The sequence below is a fragment of the Grammomys surdaster genome, unplaced genomic scaffold, assembly GCF_004785775.1.
Source record: "Grammomys surdaster isolate TR1022 unplaced genomic scaffold, NIH_TR_1.0 188, whole genome shotgun sequence".
Taxonomy (NCBI): Eukaryota; Metazoa; Chordata; class Mammalia; order Rodentia; family Muridae; genus Grammomys; species Grammomys surdaster.
The window spans coordinates 5,843,222-5,868,949 of NW_021604633.1; the positions used below are offsets into that span (position 1 = coordinate 5,843,222).

Genomic DNA, 25,728 nt, shown 5'->3' on the forward strand with positions numbered 1-25,728 from the left:
GTGAGGGAGGGGCGGAGACTGAAGACTGGGCCAGGAGGGGACCGGGGAGGGGATGAGAGAGCGAGAGGCGGAGGGGCCTGACGAATATCCGAGCCCCAGAGCGGCTCTCGGTGGTTCTAATTAAAGCGGCGCTCGGAACCCGGGGGACCCGCCTGACGTCGGCGGCCGCGGGGATAAGAAGCGCCCGAGGACAGCGGGACTCGGAGCAGCAGGGTGAGCGCTGTCCCCGTAGGAGCTGCGCGTCCTGTGTCCCTGTTCTGGACAAGTGGGGCTGGAGCTCGTGAAGTAGTGTGGAGACTGGGGGACCGAGGAGCGCGGCCAGACGCGGGACCTCGGGCGTGAGCTCAGGTGCCCGAGGGCGACGCGGGATCCACGGCGTGGGCGCAGGTGCCCGAGGGCAGTGCGGGACCCACCGCTGGCAGGTGCCCCGACCTCTCAAGCCCAGGGCCGCCCATCTTTTCTGCCGCCCCGGACCTCGGCAGCCCCCGGGGCGTCACCTGTGGCCTCGCATCTCAAAGAGGTGTCCAAAGACCCCGGCGGGCCGTCCCCGCGGTGAAAGAAAGTTGTGTGGCGGGCGCAGACTGCGCCTGGACTCCGCGTGCGGGAAACTTGGGCGCCGGCTGCTGGGGCTGCGGGTCCCAAGACCCGCGACACAGGCCACCAGGGCCATGCGCGTGTCCGGGCGCCCGATGCTCCTTGCGCTGCTGCTACTGCTGAGCACGGTGGGGGACCGGGGACGCGCGCAGCCCAGGGGGCCTGCAGACCGGCAAACTCTGCTCAGGTTGCTAGTAGAGCTGGTCCAGGAGCTGAAGAAATTCCACATAGGAGACTCCAAGAGGCTGCAGCTCCTTGGCGATTCCGACTTTGCCCTGGGCCGCAGAGAGGCCACGGATTATGGGGCAGATCAAGAGGAGCAGAGAGTGGGTGAGTGTCCCTCGGTGTAGACCTGGTAGAGGGCTTAGAGTGGATGAGAATCCAGCAGTGTAGACCATAATGTGAAACAAAATAAGGGCGGGTCCTGGCAGCGTAAATTTTGAAAGGCAGAAAGTAAGAGGTGAGTACCTGGCAATGTAGACCTGTGGGGTCAGAGTGTGGAAGAGCGAGACCTAGCCGTGTGCACCTGAGGAACAGAGTGGGGGAGTGTCCTGCAGCAGTGTAGACCACAAGGTACAGAAAGTTAGTAAGATTGAGCTGTGGCAAGTATGGACCAGTGAGGTGGAGACTGGATGAGGATCCGGACAGTGTAGACTATGAGGAACAGAAAGTGAGTAGTATCTCAGCGGTGTAGACCTGAGGGGTAGAGAGTCAGTAATTGGTGGGTGTGTGACAGTGCCAACCTACAAGGTAGAGAGTGAATGAGGGCCGAGGACTTGGACCACGAGGACCGGAGGGGGTGAGATCCTGGCAGTGTAGACCTGATAGACAGAATTGGTGAGAATATGGACCTGAAAGACCAAGGATGTGTGATAGTCCGGCAATCTGACCTGAAGAGTGAGTGGGGTCCTGCCACTGTGGGCCCCGAAAGAGTTCTAGCCTCAGTGTGCACTGAGGAGCAAAAGTGGGTCTTGATCGTATAGAAAGAAGGGCTTACTTCCGTGTCTGAAAGACACATTATATTAATACTTTTTAAGAACTGTTTTTCAGAAACATAGGTTTAAAGATAAATCAACTTTAAATTTTAACTGAGAAGTTTGTGTGTGTGTGTGTGTGCATGTGTGTGCATGTGTGTTTTGTTTTGTTTTTGCTTGCTTCTCAAGAAAAAAACTGGCAGAAATAAGAGACTGTGTGTGAGCCTCTAAGATAGCAATCCTAATCCACTTCCAAGATGTGCTGATGCCCAGTTCAGGACGCTCTGCTCTTTACAGGGGAGGGTTCCCAGTCCACCATTTCCAGCAGAGGCAGAAACGGCCAGAGCTTCCCTGATGGAGCCCTTCCCAGAGTGGCCCGTGGGAATTTCTCAGGGAAGCATACAAGCTTTTAATGCTTTCATGACACAATTAGGTCAAATATGATAGGGTCACTTTTGTGTAAACTGACTCAAATAAGGAGTGCACGAAGAAGGGCCTTGGGGAGTTGTCTCCATGTCCCTCGTGGAAGTCTCGATGCCAGTGTCTCTCTTCAGCTATTGGGAAAGCAGAGAACAATATTTCTGGTAAAAATAAAATGTGACATTACACAATCATAGAGAAACTACTTGCCTCATGTGGGTCAGAGACATTGAAGAGGCTGAGAAATGGAGCAAAAACAATATCCAAACTCAGAAAATCAGGGAAGCACTGCTGGAGAGCAGGTGCCACTAAAAGCATGAATGTGAAATGGTGTGTGAAAACCTTTCTTTAGGTCCCTCCTTTGCCTTATAAACCAAGGTGATGTGTATTCCCATCCGTTCTCACCAGACTATCAGGAAACCAGAAATTTGATCCTTAAAAAAATTACCTACAATGTATATTGTTCAATGACACATTTTGGGAGTTGAAGGTTCAGATTTACTTCTTGAACTTTTAAATGCTGTGGAATTTGACTTCAAAGTTCTTCCAATTAAAGTGTTTACAAGTGATTCATCCATTGGAACATATCCCAAAGAATTGTTTTTGTCATCCTGTAACTTTATGGCCTCCGACTTACTATAGCCAGAGAGAATAGACTGGTAATATTTGGAGCTTTAAGAGTCACTAATGCTGCTTGAGAAAAAAAATCATGTCCTGACCCAAGTGTCCACATTGTATTTTGTAAAACTACCAAGTGTTCTCCTGTTTTATCCAGTGCATGTAGTATGGATAATGTAATTCTCAAAATTTCCTCGACATTCACCTAACCACACTTCATAGGTGCTCTGTTCAAGTAATACGATTTCTCACCCCTCGTAGAGATTGTTCCTCGAGATCTAAGGATGAAGGACAAGTTTCTGAAACATCTCACAGGTGTGTGTCCCCTTCAGTCCTCTGCCCTCCCTGCTCCTTTGTGCCCTGAGTCTTTGTGACTTTCTTCCTCTGTATTCCAGGTCCTCTTTATTTCAGTCCGAAGTGCAGCAAGCACTTTCACAGACTTTACCACAACACGAGAGACTGCACCATCCCTGCATGTAAGTGAGCACCCAGTAGACAAAACTCCGCTCTTCCTTCAGTACAGTGGGTCTGCTCTGTGACAGGTGTGGGGGCCTGAGTATCCCCACCTGACTGGATTGGGGCAGGATGCCCAGACATTGGAGCAGATGCCTTAACCTCTGCAGTAACCAGTGGCACTCATGCTAACCCATTGGACTTAATTAGCTCTTGCAATGGGCAACCCCTTTCATGCACATCCTCATTTATGAACTCTGGCACCAAGTCTATATTCTAGTCAGCTGAACATCACACAGGTCAGGTGCAAGTTACTCAGTTGTCTGCTGGTGGTCACAGTGTTGGGGTATAACCTACCTGGTTGGCCTGAGGTTCTTTGGTCAAACTTTTTTGACCACCTCCATGGCTCTGACTAGTGTAGTTTTCATCCCATCAATAATAAAACCTTCAGCACCCAAGAATTTTATTTGCTATTCCCAATGCTGTTCTTCTGGCTGTTCTTCAGCTTAGTGACAGGAGGCTCATACATTGGCCCTGTTTCTCATATGTCTTTCTTTTCTTTAAATTTCTTTTCATTTTCAACAAGTTTCATCTATTTATCTACTGTAGTATTTTATTTCCCCAAAATGATTCCTTATACTCTTCATAAAACCATTTTTTTAATGGGATGACCACTTTCACTTGATTTAAAACTCAAAGGAGAAAAGCCTTACAGGCACACCAGAACCTTGCTGGCAGAGATGATAGAGGGCCAAAGCCCATCCCGCAGACTGAAGTGGTCTTTATGCTTGCCACAAACATACTGGTTATATGAAGTAGTAATTATTTTTTTCTGTTCAGGCAGCAGAGCTTTTCTGAATAATGATGCCTGTCATTTACAGACTGCTTCTGTGTGACAGACACTGCTGGGTGGGCTCATGCCCTCACATCTGTGAGTCATGGCCCAGCAAGGCTGCCTCAGTAGTGCCTATCAGACAGAGTCAGGCCTGAAGCCCTAGGTGAGCAGACAGGCTTCCTGTAGAATCTGATTTTCCATTTGAATTTGCCATAAGTTCCCCTCTGTCATTATCTCCTCTGCTCTCTGGTGCACTGAAACCATCTTCTGTTTGAAAACACCTAACTTGTTTCTTGGGGCCATAGAACCTTTTTTATTGCTTAAGTGTGTATCCATTTTACAATATTCTTATCCAACAATATGATCTAGATTTTAAATTTGAACATGACCTTGTAGCATTAAGGCTTATCCACTTTGAGATTAGAAGACAGGATGTAAACAGCTTGTCACAGAGCCATCCACAAGAGCAGGCTCTAGGCTCACGCTCCACACTAGTCTCCTCAAGCTTCTCCCAGAGAGTTGTACTATGCTCCACACTCTTGTATCCTTTTGTAGTAATATACAGAGACTTCTGGTCACATCTCAAGCTGAGTCCCCAAAGGTGGAAGGTTGACACATATGTGCACTGAGATTAGCCCCTTCCACTTCTTCTTCCACACAGAACAGAGCAGTAGGTAGCTCTTCAAGGATGCTTTAAGATGTTCAGAAATTCACTGAAGTCCTGGGGCACTAGAATCAATATGGACTATAGAGCCTAGCCTTCTTAGGTAGTCACAGGAGCTTGGCAGAATGAAAACCAAGTCTCTCTTCTTCTTGATAAACAGATTATGTTCTATGTACATGCACATTAGTGGTTGTGAGGCATTGTTTGAGACTGCACTGAGTTGGGAACAGCTAAGATCTCCACAGGTTACAAATACAAGTATTATACAGTTTGTTAATTAAGTCACTCCTGGACTCACATTCTACTCCACCTTGTTATAGACCCTACTTAGGAAAACTGCATTCCAAACAGTGAGGAAGAAAAGCAATAAAGTAAAAATCTAGGAAATCAATGTCAAGCTCTCTTTCCCCTTTGAATCAAAAGTATATATGCCATAGAAGTTTCAAAGGTAACTTTTTGGGAGTGTGTAACCATTGTCATTGTCACTCATTCAGATCTTCCTCTGAGGGTTAATACTTCTTGAGCAGTCAACTGCAGTGAATCATACATTATGGAAGCTTTTCACATAACTGTCCTTGGGAGATTCTCCTATAGCTGCATAACTGAGTCTTCCTACATATTGTTTGATGGAGCAGAACAATGAAGTGTGGAATCATAGGACACCCCAATGAATATCAGGCTGCACTAAAATAATATTACCCTTTACTTTTACTGTTACACTTTTTCTTATTATACTTGAAATTTTGCTTTTTAATTTTCCCCGTTTACTGCTGACAATTGATTCGAGGGCCTCCCACAAGCACTTTATCACTTAGCTACACCTACCCCCATTTCTCTTTTTTACTTTTTGGAACATGTTCTTGTTAAGTTGCTCAGGGTGGCCTCAAATTCATTCAGTAGCCCAGGCTAGCAGTGAACTTATCCTCCTGCCTCTGCTTCTTGCATACCCTCCCATACAGCCCTCTTTGGCCCACTTTCTTTCAAACATCACTGTAAAAGTCTGTATAAGGATTATCTCAGGTGGGGACTTGGTCTGCATAGAATCTGAAAGAGTATTCAGGGGCATGTAAAAAGCCTATCTCACGTGAAGCAACACTCATGGCATTTCTGTGAACCTCGTAGCCACAGTTCAGTGGACACTGTGTCTGTCCCCTCTGTAGCCCTCATCTTATTTCTGCTCTTAATGCCAAGAAAGTAAGCAACTTAGAAGAGAAGACTCTATTGCGTCTAGGGACTTCAGAATATTTGTTAAAAAGTTACAGTGCTTTGTGTACTTGCAAAACAAACACAGAAGAACAAGAACAACAACAAAGTAAACAGCCTATGTTTAATTTTAGTGTTGAGCAGACAACTGACAAGGGTCCGTGGTTTGTTTTCACTGCAGACTATAAAAGATGTGCCAGGTTACTTACTCGGCTGGCTGTCAGTCCCATGTGCATGGAGAGATAAGGTAAGCTCCCAAACAATCCTGGTGGCTACACAGCAGGTGTCAGAACCCCATTTCGGTCATAAAACACACATGGAATTTAGTCATGCATTCTTCCTCCACAATAGTCACTCTGAGCAAGACAGCCAACTTACTTCAAAACGGTGGCCATGAGTAGAAGGCTCCCCCTGCTGGATGTCTGTAGTGGACATTGTCACTGGAAGTTCATACAGCACTTAGCTGATTTCAGCACAGGCAGTTTTACATCAGGATACATGTTTCAACCTATTGCTGTTGACTTCCTGGTTCAACTATTACTGACATTTATGGATGGACACAGATTTCTTTCAAATTTTATTTAATAAACAACATAGAGGATGTGGTAGGCTAGGAACTGGCTCCCTGCTAGCCGACAATGCACTGTGTATCAGCCCATAAAACCACTTGCTCTCAAGCACGAGGCTCAAGAGTTTAAATCCCTATTAGTCATGTAAAATGCCAGACATGACTATAGACACGTAACCCCAGAGCTGCAGTGGCTATGCAGAAGGATCACCTTAACATCAGTTTCAGTGACAGACCTTGTCTTGAAGGTCTTAGGTGGGTAATATACCAGAACGCTCAACACCCTTCTTCTCCAGCTCCTGTATGCATAAATGGGCATGCACATCTACACACACATGTACCTACCACATGCACACACAAAACCCTGAGACATGCTTGTCAAATGTTCATTCCTTTCGCACCTTAGTAAAACGAAACATTTTTTCATGCTTATACATGTTCCACTGGACCAAGCATCTTCTGCTTGATTTGGTTTTGTTTTGTTTATTTAAGTTACATTATACTATTTGTTACTAACCACGACCATACAGATTTGACATATCTTGTAAAGGTTTAAAAGTCTTATCATTAGAACAAAAACATAACACAGATAACATTGATGCTTCTCAGTGTGAACGCTAATAGTGGCAGAAATGTAAGTGCGCTATCAGGTTGTAACTGTACGCTGGACTCCTGAGGCTCTCAATGTGTTGGGGGAAGATAGCATTACTTCCCAACACAAATTCCACAGTACAAATTGACAGGACTTTAATCAGTTCTGTACTTTTAACGTTATAAGTGTGCCAGACATTATTAGGTGGGAATCCATACCACAAATAAGATCTACTTCCTGAGTGCAAATGGCTGTTCCCAGAAAACATGCCTGCTGTCCAGAAAATACAAAAACAAAAGGTGAACGTTACATTTTTTTAGTAGTTGCTTGTCTCATAAGAAATGGGTGAGGGCAGCAGTCTTTCTTATACAGGCATGCTCAGAACAAAGGCAGCACTGTGCACTGAGGCGACCCTTGGACCTGGCTGGGTCAGCAGGGCCAGTGCACAGCAGCCTTGCAGTGTTGGCCACCACATCCCCACAATCTGGATTGATTTTTTTTTTTTTTATCACGAGCAAGAACCACTAAAAGTAAGAGGCTCTCTACTAGGGATGAAGTGGAAAACAGCAAGGGCTGCGCACACACCCGGTTCTCTCTAGAGGAAGCGGGTGTTCTTATGCCAAAGCTGAGAAGTGCATGTCCTCATTTCCCTTCTTTCCAACATTTTCCATTTTCTCAACCACTGCATTTACAGCACAGAGAAGTGTCTTCTCTTACACACACACACACACACACACACACACACACACACGCTGAGGGAATAAAAACCTCACTTCCATTACGTGTCTTTGTAGAGGTGTCACCACTTTACTAGGAAGACATTTGGGAAGTACTTCCATTTACCTGCAAATTCGGGAATGTCCAGCTTTCATGCCTTTGGTACTATCTAGCCTCCTGAGGACTGGCTGCCCCTGCGCAGGACTCAGTTTTCCAGAGACAAATCACCACCAGTACTCATGGGCCTGCTCTAATTGGTCTGTATGTGCCAGGCCTCAGCAGCATATCCATGCTTAGCCAGTAGATTACAGAAAACCATGAAGGAAAATGTTGTATAGACATGGCATGGAACAACCACATTCAAGTCTCACACCGGCCTCTGCTATACCCCCTGCGTTATCTAGTGTGGATGTGACAGGATACTGCAGCACAGTTACAGGGTAGAAAGATCTGTGTTCCAAAACTTCTGCACCAAAGGCTACCTGCCTCAACAGTCATGTGTCCAAAATGGAATAGTTCACTTTGGCCAAAATACAGGTGTGGACATCAGTACAAAACACTAGTATCTGTGTTGACTATTAGTTTACAACTTTTATTATTTATTTTTTTTAAAGACTTACATAGGCATCCCTGTACTTTGTAGATTGGTTCAGGGCACTAGTCAGACCATCAGGGCCAGAATAAGCAGCATGTGTCACTACAGTGGGAAAAATTCTGAACACACGTTCTGCTGGTTCACAGTGGCTACACCAGTTTTCTGCTGTATCTAGTCCTCATTTTCTATTTTCAAGACTACTGGACTAGATTTCTGTCCCAGCTCTAGACCAGAGGCAAAGGGCAGGTTTTACAAGTCCTATAAGAAAAATGAGCAAATGCATGAGGTTTCCTTGGGGAAATTCGGTAACCATCTTCTTACCAGAGAGAGCATATTCTGAGTCGCAGACACCTCCTTACTGAACCTACAGGTCAGCTAAATGAAAGCCTGCGCTCTGGGCTACTGTTTAAAGTATACGCATGAATACGGAGTATACAAACACATGGTCTAACCTGAATACGGCCTAGTAACCTTGACCTTACCTTCACGACTAAAAGGTAAACAGGTATTCTAACAAGGAGTACTAAAAGGGTTTTTGATTAAATAGTGGCTTTGTGAACACAGCAGTGTGAGGCAAACAAACTCTTTCCCAGAGGTGACACAAGCTGCAAATCTGTTGACAGAATACCCAAGAGCCCCATCAAACATGTAAGACCAAGCACTAAACGTAAGAATTTATCCACAAGCGTGCACGGTGGCTGCCATCCTTACCCACACTGAGCACTACAGAACTGGGTTGTTTCCCAGGTTGGGAGTGGGGGAAGGACCTAGACTTTGAAAATAAGAGAAATACGGGCTCCTTGTTTATAAATGTTATTATAGTGCTAAACTTGCACCATGTCCTCTAGGATTGGTAATAAGAAGCGGGCAGCTATATAAAGTCAAATGTCATTGTTTTCAGCTGCAGAGGAGCGACACACCAGGAACCTTGAAAAGTGCCTTGGAAACCAACAGAACAGAACCATCTTCATGCCCACTTCCTGTGGACAGAGATTTATTTTTGCACTCTTCCATACATCCTTTGCATTTTCTATGTTGCTGGCAGTTTACAAATATACATTCAGCAAATCAGTGTATCTGTCAGTGAGGTTTGCCACTCTTAGATTATAAGAACAGACAACACTCCACATTTGATGTATTGTTCTGTAAAATGAGGTATTTCCGTTTTAAGATTAGGTGGAACCACAAGGAATATTTTAGACACATAGGCAGAACATTAAACTGTATTTTCATAGAGTATATAGTATGATTTGACATTTTGTATTCTATAATTAAAATCCCAAAGTATAGTTTGGAACTGCATGAAATTTTTTGATGAAAACCAAAAAACCTCAGTTGTGTTGCAGACAGTGGCATACGTATCTGTGGATATGCCCAGGCCAGTCCCATTTGTCCTCTGTAAATGTAAAAGTACATTCCATATATTGTACAATATGTAAATACTGTGAATAAATACAAGGAAATAAATGAAGTGTTTGGAATAATGAACAGTTTTCAGAATGACTCTTCTAGAACAATGTCATGGCTCAGAATATATATGTATATATATATGCGTATACACACATTGTTCACACTCTGTATAGAGGTAACTAAGCATTGAATGATATAAATTCCTCCTGATTGCTCTGTCTCATTTAGTCATATAATACTCCAAACCCTCCACAGCTACCATTTCTAGCTGATTGTAAGAGAATGCTAAACCATGAAGCGCCCTGAGAACAGTTTTAAACTTTAATAGCTATATTTTAAACAAATGTAATTTGATTGAATGTAAAAAGTTAAGTTTCTCTGTTCATGAGCCCTTATAAGCACACTGTGCTGTTTGGGACAGCCATAGAAGAAAGCAGCACCAGAACCCCACATTCCAAGGACCTGCCTGTAGGATACACATGTAAAATGTCAAGAATACAGTAGGATCTGATGACATGAAGAACTCGGAGACTCTGAAGCACTACTGAAGTAGGACGGACAGCTTCTGACTTCTCTGTTTCCTCCTGTGGCTGACTACCTGGCCTTTCTCTTCCTAGCTTTTAACTTTGTGAAAACTCTGACCAAAACCCCACCAGAGCCACAAACAGGCAGTTGAGTATCTGTCTTTGCTGGGACATCATGGTCTTTCTGTAAGAGGGTGTCGGGATAGCTGCTTTCTTCTGGAGAGTCAGGTTTAAGCTCTCCTCCTTTGAGAGAGTGGCCCTGGCCAAGCAGATACCTGCATAGTCCCAGGTCTCTGCTTCCATCTGGACGCCTCTTCTAACTAGAAGTTCCACATGACGGGAGCTCACCCATTGTGATCAGAGAGAGAGCTACGACAGGCTAAGGCAGACAGATCACCTTTTCAGCTAGGAAGTGGACAGGGAGCCTCAGCTCCATGAAGAAGGCCCAAGGACTCGAACAGCTCCCGAGTCTCTCAAGTAGACACCCATCACCATCCATCACAGCAATGTGTTACTTTCCTTATCACTTTACTTTCTAATGGAGAAAGAGGCTAAGAACCCAAACCTCACTCGAGCAAACAAAACCAAAACAAACAAAACAGCACAGGGAGGCAACGCTTTGGTATCTTGTTCATTTGTCAGTAAGAAGCAGGCAGACAACAGATTTGTATTTCAGTTGTATTTGATAACTTCCCAGTTGAATTCACATCCCTTTCTGACATACATCTATATAAATTTGAGGTCCCTTTTCTGAAAATACACTAAAATTACTCATGCTTGCCTATAACTGTAAACTGCTGATGAAAGAACACTTACAAACACATACCACTATTTAAGCACACTTACTTTTTTTTTTTAAAGAAGCAAAGTGGCTCAAATAAGACAAAGCTCAAGAAACTAGACAAAAACCAAGTAAGACTAAAGCTGTTAACGTTACCAACCTGTTGCTCCTCTCTGTTACTATTTTTGTTTATTTTTAGACAGGGTGTCACTGTATAGCCCAGGACGGCCTGCTGGAGTTCCAGGCCCGTCAGCACATCCAGCATCTCTTCTCTCAGATACCTGAATACCCTCAGTGTGTCTGGGTATAAACTCTTCCAGTGCTAAATGGAAGGCTACCATGGATGGAGATACTATCACAATAAGAGTCTAGAATAGACTCTTAATAAGGCAAGCAAATAGCACACTGGGTGCTGGCCATGCGCACACTCCAGTAAGACCAGAGTACCCAGGCTTGCTGGGCTCAGAGGTTGACCTGGACCTTGTAGGTTATTCTTACTTTATTGAGTTTTCTTTTGTTTCATATTTGCTTGTTTCAGTATTTTGTAATTTGGCAAGGTCAGAGGTTTAGTTAGTCTAAGAATGCTTAGCCATACCTCAAACTGTCTCACTCAAATGTTTTTATCCTTCTGAACATATGCCTTATTTCCACCTACAATTATTTTAAAATATACAGTAAGTCAGCTGAAAAGAGAGGTGGGACATGGGGCTAAGGACTGCCACCACCCTGGGGCATAGCACTGACGAGTAAGTTGCTCAATGGTGGTGGGTAGGACCAGCTAGTAAGTCTTCTCCAGGAAGGCCTTGCAGCACCTAAGGCATTGCTGGTACACCACCTCGAAGTCAGAGTCATTGCCCTGCAACAACATAAAAAGAAAAACCAGCAATGGTTTATGATGACAGTGTCCTCAGAAGACCCAAACCTGTCATATAATACCACAGAACACATCCTGCTCATTTAATACCACAGAATACATCCTGCTCATTTAATACCACAGAATACATCCTGCCCACCTTAACAGAGGCTCCACACCTGAAATGAACTTACATAATAGGGATCTTCAATAATGAGTTGCTTCTGTGGATCATAGCTTCCAAGTAGCTCAATTTTAGCTTTGCAGTTTTTAACTTGATTACTTTTTCTATTCAAATCTCTGTAAAATCGAAACATGAACTTAGATTTCTGATCTATGGTTTTAAGTTAAACAGGGACATCTGCTCAGGGTTTATGAAATATCCTATCAAAATACAACAGTGCAACCTGATTTGAAATGAAACAGAACACTCTGTAGACCTATGGGACTCCTGCAGCTGTATGCCACAGTGCTTTGATTCTGATACCCAAAATGTGTATCTTTAACTCACATAATAATTACGTTTTCCACTGTGAAATGTATTTTGATACAATAAAAATGATAACATTTCAGATACATAAAACAACAGAAAAGAACTCAAAAGACCATGTGTACCACATCCCTTGACAATGTTCAGGGTCAGTTAAGACAGGAGGAAGATGGATTCAGTACAGGACGGTGGAGCAAGGCCAGGACCAAGTATGGTTAGGCAATTAAGTTTAGCGGAGAGCATTCAGGCCACAGTGGCAGCAGCTATGGGTTTTAGGCCCTTCTCTACCCCACCCATCTGTCTCGTGAATCTAGGGTAAGTCCATGGTTCCTCAATTTCTTCTCTGGTATAAAAAGGTACATTTATTGATGAGGGTGTGGACCTGCAGACCATATCAGTTTTACAGACTCAATCACCACTACTTAACCCCTAGCCCATCAGTGTTGGTTAGCAAAAACCATAAAGCCAGTGAGGTCTGTCTTGTCAGACTTACTCTAGAGTGCAACAATTATACGGAAATGGGATACAAGAGACTTTGCATCTGTTACAGCAGTAAAAGAATCAGTGACCAATGCATCACCTCCACACCTAGAGTCCCAAACCAGCTGGTCTCCATGTCCATTCACAAACTAGCTGGACTGTCTCCTTGATCTTCCTGTCCTCCTGAATAACTCTATAGACTGTAATCAACCTTGTACATAAAAAAATATTAAGACAACAGACAGTCTTTCTAGACAACTTGTTGGGCCTGTAACACAATTGAGACGAGGAAAGAAACACTGTGTAAACCATGATTACTGCATAGACTGGACATGTAGTGCTCACCTTTACACCTAGCACTTGGGAGGCAGAGACAGGTATACCCAAGTTCCAGGCCAGGTCTACAGAGTGACTTACAGGGCAGACAGAAAAAAAAAAAAAAAAAAATATATATATATATATATGATTACCTCAGATTGCTTTCATCCATACATAATATATAATCGAATGTTGCAAAGTCTTCTTTTGTAATCTACAATTAAGAAGTCAAAAAATAGTGATTATATCCATACAAAATTATAGTTGAAAAAAACCATGTAATTACATGTTAACTCATGAACTAAATTCTATGTTCACTTGTCAACTAAAATTTTAACAGAATACACAATTTATAGGGAATATTTTAAGTTAAATACAATCATTGTATTTCCAAAATTTTATTATAAAATAATTTTGTAAAAGGTTCTTTGAAATAATCAGAAATATAAAACATGGACATAAAATTTGCTGTTAGTTTTGGTCCCTCAGTAAGATATCATCTGAAATGACTTCATCCAGTCACCTCCACTCTATCTGTCATTCCATGACTGCCTCAGGCCTTGGGAACACACTCCAGATTAACTAAGGAACAGATCTTTGTTCTTGTGAGGCCATCCCTATGAAGGAGAATAAATACTCTCAAGGAAAGCAAGGCAGAGAGGAGCCGCAGGGCCTCAGAAAGGGAGATGAACTGATTCTCAAAGGGGAGAAGGCCCACCAGGGACAAGGATCCACGAACGCAAGTCCGTCTTAAGCTAACATGGAAGATCCTGTGGGTCTTTATCACATGAACTTTTTTCTGGCACCACACAGTTTAAGACATGTAAGCTCCCTTAAATGTAATTAAATGTAATTATCTTCTAGATTTTGACCACCTAGGAAATACCTGGGGTAAAAGAACAATGACTATAACCAAACAGTAATAAAAATGATCACTTGCTTGTTACTCTACTAAAAATGAGAAATTTTAGCTTTTAGTATGTACTTCCATATACTATTAGCATAGCATTTAAATAGTCACAAAGGACTGTATTGTTTTAATATCCTCAAGACCCAAGACTCATAACTTATTTCAAATACATTAAACAAATACTATCATATAAAATATGTTATTTTTTCAAGTTATAGAAAATATCTTAGGGGGTAAAAAAAAATCTTAGCACTAATTTTGAACTTATTATAATTAATTTGTCCTTAAAAAATGTCCTGCTTAATGACTTACAGAGTCAAACCACACAGATTTTGGATTTTAAAATAACTGACAAAGAAGAGCAGCTAGAGCTTTATGTCATGAATAATGCAGCGTGAAGCACAGGGCAAACTAGTCCATCCCATTATTAGAAAACCTACACAGAAACCAAGATTCTTCTCCAAGATTATGAGCGTGCTCCTAAGAAGGCCTGGCTCAGGACAGCAGTGTGACAGGAATACAGCCACAGAAAACAGATCACCTCCAGCTGAGTTCCTATGCGTGGACCTTACCTGCTGATCCCAGTGAGTACTGCCTAGACCCTCCCAGAGTTCTGTCTCAAGTCATTGTAGCCAAGAGCTCTTTAACCCCCAAGGCTTTCAAGTCCATTTCCAAACAGCCCATTTAGGAGGTTTTATTATGCCTAAAACTAAAACAAAATCAGTTTTTTCTTAATTAAAAAAAATACAAGTCCAGGACTAGAAAAATGGCTAAGTGGTTTAAAGATACGTGTTGCTATTGCAAAGGATCCAGGTTCTGTTCCCAGCACCCACATCATGTCTCACAACTGTCTGTAATTCCTGTTTCAGGGACTGTGATACCCTCTTTAGCCTCTGCTAGCACTGCACAAATGCATACTTTCAGGTAAAATACTCATACACATAAAATAAAAATAAATGAATATTTTTTAAAGAATTAAAAATCCATTATAGCTATGGGCCTTTTTGTTAGGATGTCTCTGTCTCTCTCTCTCTCTCTCTCTCTCTCTCTCTCTCTCTCTCCCCTTCTCCCCACAACCGTGTGTGTGTGTGTGTGTGTGTGTGTGTGAACTTTGGTCCTATGGAAGAGGAGGACGTACTCTTAGACACTGAGACATCACTCTAGCCCACAGGTGGTTTTAATTTTCAGTTCAGCAAATGGCACTGTCAGACCGATTTTCTTACTTGCCTCTACACTGGGTTATATTATGATACACCATGTAAGGTGAAATTATGTGCAATTTAGGAATGCTTCCAAAGGACCTGTGGATCACTCTGGAGTACTAGTGCTTGATACTAAACCATAACTGAGAAGGCAATGGTTAGAGGTTAGCTATAACGCACACTGAGTCCTACACAAAGAGTCACCAGGACAACGATGCCAATGGCCTCCAGGGCCTAGAAGCCTCCTCAAGAGCAAAGAAAGCCAGGCAAAGGTGATGGTGGAAAAGCAGGGACCTACCTGCCCTGATGCCTGGGACGTGGAGCCAGGCCTTGTGGCAGGACAGTGAACCCTGGAAGAGCATGGGCCCAGAAAATGAAAGTTGGTATAGGTTGTTCCACTTGACCTGACCAAGTCCTCTCCTGCCAGAGCAAGAAGCTCAAGAGACCAATGAGAAGTTATGTGCACTCAGTAAATAAAAGCGAGCATTCTACTCTCCGAGCTGCTCCTGCCCTGCAGGTGAGCAGTCCATGCCATCCTCAGGCCCAGCAGCAGAAGGGTACTCAGTGGTACTGAGTGTGCAATCCTACTGAGATCCTGCATCTGACAACACCTACCAGCATCCTCACAGCAACAGTGGTAAAACTGTGATCTTTCAAAGGCACTATGATTATTTACACAGCACCAAAAGGGCACCACACAGCAAAATCAAGAAGAAAGCCAACTTGCCAGGCCTAGTGGTACAGGCCTGTAATTTCAGCTCCTTGTGAAACAGAAGCAGGAAAAACATGTTCAAGGCTAGCCTAGGCTACAGAGTGAAACTGTCAAAATAATAACTAATGCTGGGGATAGAGCTCAATCGCAGATCACTTGCATATAAGCATGTACCAGGCTCTACCTACGGTGTAATTCCCAGTTCTCCAAAAAGAGAAAAGAGAGCAGGCTCATCTATGACCCAGAAAGGCATTAGCAGACCTTATTTAAAACACTAAGAATATGTTCACTTGTGAATTCACAACAGTTTTTGTTACCTACAAAACATGGAGCCCATCAATATTCTGGCAAGAATGAGGGAAGAGAATGTGAGGGCTTACCCTTAGTTGAGGGGATAATTTTTCTTCACTGCTGTAGCCAATGGTAAATTATCTACTGTGTAGTAAATAGCCCCACATCATAGGCAACCAAACAATTCTAATTAAACTCAGTGGGATGAATAGACACACACACACAAACACACACACACCCACAGAAGTAGGGGAAAGGTCTGTCAGGAAGAAGGAATCTGGGGGAGGAGGAAGGAGATAAAAGAAACAGAAGTCAATAGGAGCAAATATAGTATGCACAAGTATGAAACTGTCAGAGAATCAATTATAAAATAAGAGTTAATAGTATGATGTCCAGAAAACTGTAAGAGGCTGTTTCACCAGAAAACTACAGTTACAAAAAGGTCAAGTAAAACTTAAAATAGTCTGTCAGTAAGAACATTAGCAGAACAGAGACCTGACCAGCAGGAAACCTCGCAGTAAGAACAGCGTAACAGGATGCAAACAGGAGAAAAGAACACAAAGATGTTATGTCCAATACACATAAAAGCTGCCTCTCAGGAAAAAAGTAAAGCCTAATTTCCCAAAAACTGGTTAAAAAATCATCAAGTCACAGTTCAAACAGCATGCTTTGGTCTCCCACAGCAAAGCTGCTTAACTGTAGACCAGAAGAAAATCAAGCAGCCAGAAAAAAAGACATATAAAATTTCAAATCAAAAAACTAGCAAAAACAACCAATCAGATCAGTTTTCCAAATAAAGTAGAGATACTATCAATTTTTTACACACACACTTCTTTAAGAAGACATGCCCCATGCATCTGGTGAGATATAGGTACAGACACTGGCTATGAGCCATTAGATGGCTCCATCTGCGGTGTCACTGCCCAGACTCTCACAACGGAAGCTGCCCACATGCCCAGCAAAGGTACAATAGGTAGACTGATACAGCACTTAACCCTGACCAGGGCAAACTGCTGTGACACTCAGCAGCGGCGTGGACAAGACGCTACATATGCATGGGCTCCACTGCTATGCCAGGGACATGGTGCATACCTGCAATCCCAGCCCTGGGACACAGTGCATACCTGCAATCCCAGCCCTGGGGAGGCCGAACCTCGAGAACTGCCTCAAGTGTCACCCTGACTCAGCAACACAAAATGCAAATGATTAAACCACTCCTAGAATGTTAAAACGCACAGTGAAACTTTGTGAGTGACCTCTGCATGAGAGGGAAGAAGCGGCCATACAACCTCAGTGTTGGACTCAGTCCATGGAGAAGCTGATAAAAAGACACTGAAAATGTGGACCCTTGAGCAGCAAGGGCGGTTTTCCAGTCTGCCATGCTAAAAGCTCCTATCCCAAGACACTGCTATGCGAGTTCAAGAGAACTGGCACCCTAACCATGTGCCATTTCCTAAACCTAAGTGGATAGATTAGAAAAATAGAATTTTAAGAACTGTACTAAAATAGTTATGTACATAAAGTGTGGCACTTACTAAAGAGAAAGAACCTGTAAACATAAGGAAAATGAGATACTGACATATAAAGTATTCTTTATGAGTGCACTGAACTGAACAACCAAAGACAATAAAAAACAATGGTTGAGAACTTTTTCTTAAAAACAACAACATAAAAGAAACAAAGATTCTCTGGAAACCCTACTCCTAAAGCTAGTCATTAAAATTGCTCTGGAGGACGTTCCTAACTTTGCTTTTCAAGGCCTAGGTATTTAAAATGCTATTCTGTTTGCTTTTGTTACACACTGAGCAGAGGAAACAGAACCACATGTCTTACAGCTTTGATTGGCCACTCAAAGTGAGTCCACGTTCCCCAAACAGTGGCAGATTGGCCACGTATGCAAAAGCCTGAAATGATCTAAATGAACAAATGATACAAAATCTTTCACCTTCTGCCTAATGAGATCAGCAATAAAAAGGGGTCAATGAACAACTTAATTTCACTAAGGAACTCAAAGAAATACAACAGCTGCCATCTTCTGATAATATGGGTACAACACTATCTTCATCTGTAACTGAAGATTTTGTTCTTAATTCCATAGTCTTCAAGACAGACAAGTGTTACCACCACCACCAGAGCTCTGCTAGATGTTTAAGGTACTTCAAAATAGAAGAGACATTTATATGTACTAACAAACTAGTAGCATAAGCAGAAATATGTCTAACCAAAAAGTCTGCACATGGTAACATAATGAAGACCACAGCCAGGTCTGGCTCACAGCAAACACTGTCTCACTGTGGTCTATGCCTTTTATCTGTACTTTAACAAGTTATCCAAGGTCATCCAAATCTTCCACAACTACACAGATGGCAAGTTAGTCGACTCCAACCAAATACATTCCGCAACACACAGGGTGATCAGACTCACAAGCTATGGAATTTTATGTAGTAGAAGTTAAACAAGATCTTTTCTACCTGTCTTGCCTTATGGGCTGTGCTAATGCCATGATTTCTTAGGCAGCTGACAGCTCTTGGGTCTGGGGGCCGGCCCACGTTCCAGTCGGAAACGGCGCTGCTGTCAATGGCCCACTGTAACACAAAACATATGTCAAGCTCCAGTACGGTACCTGCCGTGCAACGTGTTGCATGTGGATGCCATGTTTTCTCATGCAGTTCTGCCCTCGATAGTCAGGGGGGTTCCCCACTTCATAGGTGGATGTAGCCGCACTGTCTATCCTCCACTGCAGGAGAGAAAAGAAGTGTTCTGGCACCTTGCTGCCCAAAGGCATTCAGCCTGGACTCTCCACACTACTGAATGGTACTCACATTATCTGAAACCTTTTCATCAGTTACCAATTTTCTGAATACTGCTTCTGCAATGGGTGACCGGCAAATGTTACCTTGAAAAGAGAGAGAGAAGACACACAGAGGTTGTTAGCCTTGGCTCAAAGATTGAGTGGACCGCTCCCAAAGTGGATGCCCAGTGCCTGAACCTAAGGTTGGCAAGGCAGTACAGAACTCCCTGACATAATTAAACCAGATTCGTGGTCCTGACACAATGGCTGAGGTAATAAAAGCTCAAAAAAGCAAATAAAACCCAAATCAATTTTCACTAGTAATGAACCAAGACCAAATCTTGAAATCAATGAAGTGAGTTGCAATCAGCTTTGTTTAAAATAAAGTAGAACAGAAATAGGCATTTTTAAGTTGCCATAAATAATAAAGATTAGTAATACTTCAAAACAAAACACATGGCAATTCAACACAAGTTTTACTGAGTAATCATATGTAAAGTCCTGTCCCAAGAAGACTATGGTCCCCAAGAGTTAGCCAGCTAGAGGAGTAGGGAGAGGTTTCTCTCGATTGCCCCACCTGCCCCAACTTCTGACATCAACAGATAGGTCAGGAGCCCCATACTTGTTAGTTACAAATCTGCCTTCCCTCCACTGACTGACAGGTTTGGCGATTCTTAAGAATGACCATGGAATTCAGAAAAGTAATATAGTTATAACTCATAAAAAGATACAGATTGGAGAGAGAGAGATGGAAGAAGGAAAATTTATTCTGGGGGAAACAAATACTAAGTCTTCCTGTCCTCAGGGACACCTAACCCTCCTGTCACTGACTGACAATATGCTGAGAGTACTACTGCTAAGCCAGGAAGCTCAGCATAGCACTGATATTCAGAGTTCCTAGCTAAATGTGAAGGTAAGATGACTCAGGACCCAAATGAATCCCCCACAAAACACAAACTATGGGGCCTCCAGGTGTTAACAGATACTCCATTACTCCAAGAAAATACCAGGGACATCAAGGATGACTTTCTAAGAGCCTATCTGGACAAGAACCAAATTCCTTACTTCACCAAGAAAGACAAATGACACCTTAGCTCTGCAAGCAGACAAAGAGGCAGGCTTATACACTGAGAAGACACAAGACACAAGATGATGATTAATAATAATAATAAATTATAATATTAATAATAATATTATTATTAATGAATGAATGCTGAAAACCAAGTGCTGTAATGGTACGAGACTATTGAATCATAAAGATTCCACAAAGCTAAGTAAGATGCCAGGGAGCCTAAGCTTGAGCTGATGTTCACAGGATAAGAAGTTTAAATAGCACTGTGGGAGGACCTGAAGGTAGAACCGGTACTAGTCTAGACACAGAAGGCAGGGCCTGGGACATGGAGCCCTGATCCCATGCCAAGTGTGTACTTGGTGCATCCAGGGAGAACAACAACCTGAAGGTTCTGGCATTGTGGCTTACCAAACACATTTATTTTGTTGTGTTCCTATTACTTCTGAGCCAAGTACTATGTTAGGCCTGCAGACAGAAAGCTGTTTAAGATACAACTTCCTCTTACAAGGTGGGACGTTCTGAAGAGCTCATTGTGGAAGACAATGAGACTCTGGGAGGTTACGTGAAAAAGCCAATGGGAAATAGTCTAAGGTATGATTCCTGTCCTCACCCACGCTTAAACCACCCCCAGGCAACTCTGATAAGCAGGTTTAGATGGGGAAAACACAGATTTAATTAGATTATTTGACATAAAAACTTTCAGATTGAAGAGGCTAAGAGTTGGAAAATCTTGTCCCGCTTCCCATTTGTCAAATGAAAGTTAGCATGTATAGTTTCACAACTAAGCCTGATAAGAACTGTGACTGAATACAGCAGCTGTCCTAATGAAACAGATGCAAGCAGACCTGTAAGAGGCTAGTGAGGTTTGTCTCTGTCTCACGCTTTCCTCCTTGTGTGGGATGGTCTCTGGCACACAGGCTTTTAAGGGAGAAGAGGGATAATATTTCTAGGCTTCAGATTTCTTACAGGAAACTAGAGGAATTATAGGTTCTATGTCCTATCTTAGAGTTGTGCTTGGCTTAAGGGGCAAGAGGTGGGAAGGCATGGGCTAAGAGAGACTTTGTTTGAAGAGCACAGGAAGACAAAACACCATATTTGGGTGTATCACATAAGCCTCAACATTAAGAAAAAATTAAGCTCCAGGATAGCCAGGGCTACACAGAGAAACCCTGTCTTGAAAAACCAAAAAAAAAAAGAAAGAAAGAAAAAAAAAGAAAAGAAAAATTAAGCAATCAAGAAACTGTATGTGAGAGGTCAAAATCCCCTGGCCTCTGATGCTCTTAAACTAAGTACTTGGCAGCTGCTGGTGCTGCTGCTGCTGCTGCTTCTCTTCCTCTTCCTCCTCCTCTTCCTCCTCTTCTCCCGCCTCCTTCCTCCCTCTTTCTCTCTGTCTGTTTCTGTCTCTCTGTCTCTCTGTCTCTCTCTCTGTCTCTCTGTCTCTGTCTCTCTCTGTGTGTGTGTGTGTGTGTGTGTGTGTGTGTGTGTGTGGTGGGGGGCTGTGTGTGTTTAATATACTAGACCTGGTTGTGAAGGTTTTCCTTTCTACGTTCTAATTTCTGCTTGGTTTTTCTATGTATATGTGTGGGTGCAAGAATGCAAGCATGTAGGTGCATACAAAGAAGAGGGGACAATGTCGGGTAGTATTCCTCAGAAGTTGTCGACTTTGTTTTTTGAGAGAGGGTGTCTTACTAGTTTAGAGTAACCTTAGTAGGTAGGATAGGCTGGCTGGCCAGGAGGCTCAGGGACTCACCAACCTCTATCTACCTAGTGCGGGGATTATAAAAGTATGTTACCATGTACAATTTGTTGTTGTTTTGTTTTTCTTTTATTTAAACATAGGTTCTTGGAATAAAACCCAGGTTCCTCATGTTTACAAGGCAAAATCTTTACCAACTAAGAGCTCCCTAGCCCTGATTTTTTTTTTTTTCCGTAAAGATCACCATCAGCACTGTTTCACTAACCAAAAGTCTTTTGGCACATCACCATATATCCAGGCAAAATAGCCAGTAGTGGGGGTGGTCAGGTTAGGACAAGCATCACTCTTCTGGAAGTTCAAAAGTAACCAAAGTGTAATATCTTAGCATGTAAAAATAAAATGCAGTATGTCTGTAAAGAAAAATTACCATTAACAGTCTTGTTTCTTTTACAATGTAAAAACGTGGGCCATTTCATCATTTGAGCATATTCACTCATACCCTACCCCAGATAGCTGTATTATAAGTAAAGTATGTTAAGTATAGATTAAAAGTACCCTATCTCTACAGAGACTGCAAATCATGCAACTTACAAGATCAGTAGAAGAGAACTCTCAATGCTAGTAACTTGTCTCTAGCTTAGCAACTTATGTTATTAAAATTAATGTTATTAAAAGATACATAGCTGAGGTTAAACCTCTGACACCATCAAAAAATGAATAAATGAAAACATACATATATACATTAAGAGTGAGTACACTGGCCATGAGAAAAACACCAAGCCCTCAAGTTTTGGCTTCCACAGGTCCTGGAAACTTAAACATGGTATGGTTTCTCTTACAACCACTATGACTAGGGCTAAGATCACACCTGCCTTTGTTGGGTCCCATCTAGCTTCACAGAACAAAACTGTTCTCGATTCATCTTGCTAAAACAACTTCAATCTTAAACAGTTCAAAGAAAGGTTCTGAAGGAACAAAACTTTTGCATTTCAAACACAAGAGCTTTTACTGTACTCCAAAGGGGCTCCTGGTAGAATGTATCTGTACCATCCTCAAATTTTCCTGGACTAGCAACTGACTACAACACATCTTACTTCAAAGGCTATCCCTGCTTTTCCCAAGGCCTCCTGCAGCCTAATCTCCACACTGCAGATGGAACAAATTATCGCTCTCCCCACTTCTGCTCCAAACCTCCCATGGCTTAACTCACTGAGTCCTTATATAGCCTCCTATGATCTGTAGTCCAAATAGGGGCCCAGAAATGACCACTCCTGGTCTACCACATTCGCATACAGCCCAAAGGGTAACCACATTTTTTGGTGTTGGTCATTAAAAATAATGCAAATGCAGGAAACCTTGTAATACGTGAAACCTGCATCAAGTCCCAATGCTGGAGTCCAGGAATGAACTCTACTGAACAGAACCAAGCTATGGCTACACTAAGTTTTCACCACATGAAGTTTAAGGATTCACTCCAGCTCTTTACAGAGGATGCAGATCTCTGCCCTAAAGTATCTGTTGTATAAGAGGACCTAATTTTTCCCCGTGTATTTAGAGTGATACAAGTTTGGTAGCTACAGGCAAAGAAATCATGGCTGAGAAAGGCTGCCTGGCCTGCAAAACCATGATTTCAAGTTTTACCTGAAAACCTCATGCTCTGTCTTCTGAGTACAGACAGACAGGCCCCTGGCCACCTCCATGTCTCTGTTCACTGCTCACCTTCAGGTCAGTCCTGACTACAAACCACACTCTGCTCTCACTCTGCTTCGGCTCCTACTCAACATTTCACCCACTGAGTAAAGCCACTGGCATCCCTTGAGTGACGGTGACCAGTGAGCACCTGCTTTAGAACAGCTGGACTTACTTCATCTGCGGTGTTCATCACTACATGCACCTCCAGTGGCAAAAACAAAATACTGAATTACAGTGAAGTCAAACATATGCAAGCATGTACTTCCCTTTAAAAGTCATGTTGGTGCAATATAGCAGCACAGATAACTATAATAAGCAACACGAAATAAGGCCAAAGTTTTACTTTGCTCTTCATAGATGTTACCTAGTACAGATACCTTGCAAATATCACACACTACGTTGTACTAAAAGTGGAAAACTAAACGGAAAGAAGCTATTGCCCACAAGACAGATAACTCTTCCTAAGAACTGAACAAGCTGTCAAATAAAACCGCAATTTATGGAATAAAATATCTCTACAGGGGGATAAAAGGAAGTGACTAACAGTCTGGGGATGAAAATCCTTGCTTTCTTTTCAGTTTGACTTTATAAAATATAAGGCTTTTCAAGCAAAACCCAACATTAAGGTACCCAGTAAAGTTAACCATACCATCAAGGCAGTTTCTTAAGGGCAGTCCCCACAGGTGGGTGGGAAAGATAAAGTGAGGCAGACAGAAGTCTTGGCAGACTTCTAGCCTAAAGAGGAGTGCTACTTTGTAGGAAAGGCAAAGGACAAAGGACAAATAACTTAATTGTTGACAATGTAAACCTTGCCCCTCAGGGCAGAGGCAAAACCTCTGAAAAAAGAATCACATATTATGTAAAGGAGAATCAATGTTGAAATTCTGAGAATGAAAATTCTGTTAGAAGGTATTTGAAAGATTATTCATCTTATAAAAAAAATTTTTTTTTCATGTAGCAAAATCGAGCAATTGTCCCAGGGATTGAAAACCAAGGTTTCAGAGAAACCTAAAGAATAGAGACTGGCTGAGAACCACAGCAACTGTGACCCAAAGATGACATCAAACAAACCTGTTTGGGACACTGCTGTCAGTCTTCCTGTAACCTAGGCTCACCTTGGCACAATGAGGGAGGTAGAGAACTCCCGCTGTTCTAGAAGGGGCCAGCTTAGAGAGTCACACTATAGATATGAAGCCATCTAGGCCAGATAGCAGGTGAGAGGGTTCAGAGGAAGAAAAACAAGTTACAGGAAGGACACGAGCCTGAGGGAATGACAGGGATGATGACTTCTCTTCATTGTGACCTTGACTGATTAGAAACACAGCTCTCACGGCTCTGTGTGGGTGATGGCATATCCCGAGAGGATTTGATCATAAGGGCTCTGACCTAGTCAATGGTTTAATCCAATAGATTCACAATATGACGAAATTACTGGGAGGTAACAAAAAATACATGTGTGGCTAAGCATGAGAAAATAAATACATCACGATGCGTGCTCTTGATGGCAACGCTTGTCTTGCTCTCTACCTCCCTTTCTGTGATTCCTGTCCACATGGAGCAAACAGCCTCTGACTCATGCTCTGGCCACCCTGAAAGACCATGAGGCTTTGCCTCGCTACTACTCCAGAATCAATAATCATTCAAAAGGGGCCTGAACCCTCTGAAACTGAGTCAAAACAAATCTGTTCTCCCTAAAGTTGTTTTGGTTACATATTACTAGCCTAGAGATATGGAAGTAACTACCACAGCAGGTGATGGACGACTCTCGGACTTAAAAGAGGAGGAGCAAGTGAGAGGGGCCTACAGGCTTGGGAGAGGCAGGAGTAGGAAAAAGGTGTGTGGTGGAAGGGCACTTGGGAGGGTGACATGGGCTTGGGAAGGGCAGGAAGGGGACAGGGTAATCTGGGACAAAACTACATAGGTCTTAGGTTCGGAGGAGTACCAGGTGGGGGATAAGTACAAAAAAGCCAGGCGAATGAGAATTTTCTTAGGCACGGGACCAGCCAAGGCCTTCTGATCTGTTCCCTCCGCCCGGTACTCTTGTTCAGAAGCTTAACACGAAGAGCACTTCAGGGTCCCAAAGAAAAAGATCCTTAAGTCGGCGAGTCCTTACCGAGACACACGAACAGCACTGACTTGGACCCAACTTCTGCCATGTTTCGGTGCAGACCCTGGCGCCCAGAAACCGCGTCGGGACGGGGCGCATGCGCACTGCCCGGGTTCTGGCCGTGGACCTGCGCAGTCCGCCGTCCCACGTTCGCACGCCGCCAGAG

The 25,728-nt window shown here is 43.0% G+C and overlaps 2 protein-coding genes across 3 annotated transcripts; one reads left to right on the forward strand and one right to left on the reverse strand.

The window, feature by feature from the left end:
- The first annotated feature begins 202 nt into the window (after nucleotides 1–202).
- Nucleotides 203–9,719, forward strand: Alkal2 (ALK and LTK ligand 2). The gene is made up of 5 exons (XM_028768873.1): nucleotides 203–924; nucleotides 2,868–2,921; nucleotides 3,002–3,082; nucleotides 5,943–6,008; nucleotides 9,135–9,719. Exons 1-4 carry the CDS (start codon nucleotides 669–671, stop codon nucleotides 6,005–6,007), a joined length of 456 nt encoding a protein of 151 aa, XP_028624706.1. The 5' UTR covers nucleotides 203–668; the 3' UTR covers nucleotide 6,008; nucleotides 9,135–9,719.
- Nucleotides 9,720–10,781: 1,062 nt separating this feature from the next.
- Acp1 (acid phosphatase 1) lies at nucleotides 10,782–25,683 on the reverse strand. 2 transcript variants are annotated; one of them, XM_028768871.1, is made up of 6 exons: nucleotides 25,569–25,683; nucleotides 19,027–19,100; nucleotides 18,828–18,941; nucleotides 13,242–13,303; nucleotides 11,996–12,101; nucleotides 10,782–11,804 (listed from the first exon to the last, which is right to left on the reverse strand). In XM_028768871.1, the coding sequence occupies exons 1-6, from the start codon at nucleotides 25,609–25,611 to the stop codon at nucleotides 11,727–11,729; spliced, it is 477 nt and encodes a 158-aa protein (XP_028624704.1). In that variant the 5' UTR covers nucleotides 25,612–25,683; the 3' UTR covers nucleotides 10,782–11,726. The 2 variants fall into 2 exon arrangements, with proteins under 2 accessions (XP_028624704.1, XP_028624705.1); XM_028768872.1 differs by lacking the exon at nucleotides 18,828–18,941 and adding an exon at nucleotides 18,676–18,789 and having other exon boundaries at nucleotides 10,785–11,804; nucleotides 25,569–25,674.
- Between the last annotated feature and the right edge of the window lie 45 nt (nucleotides 25,684–25,728).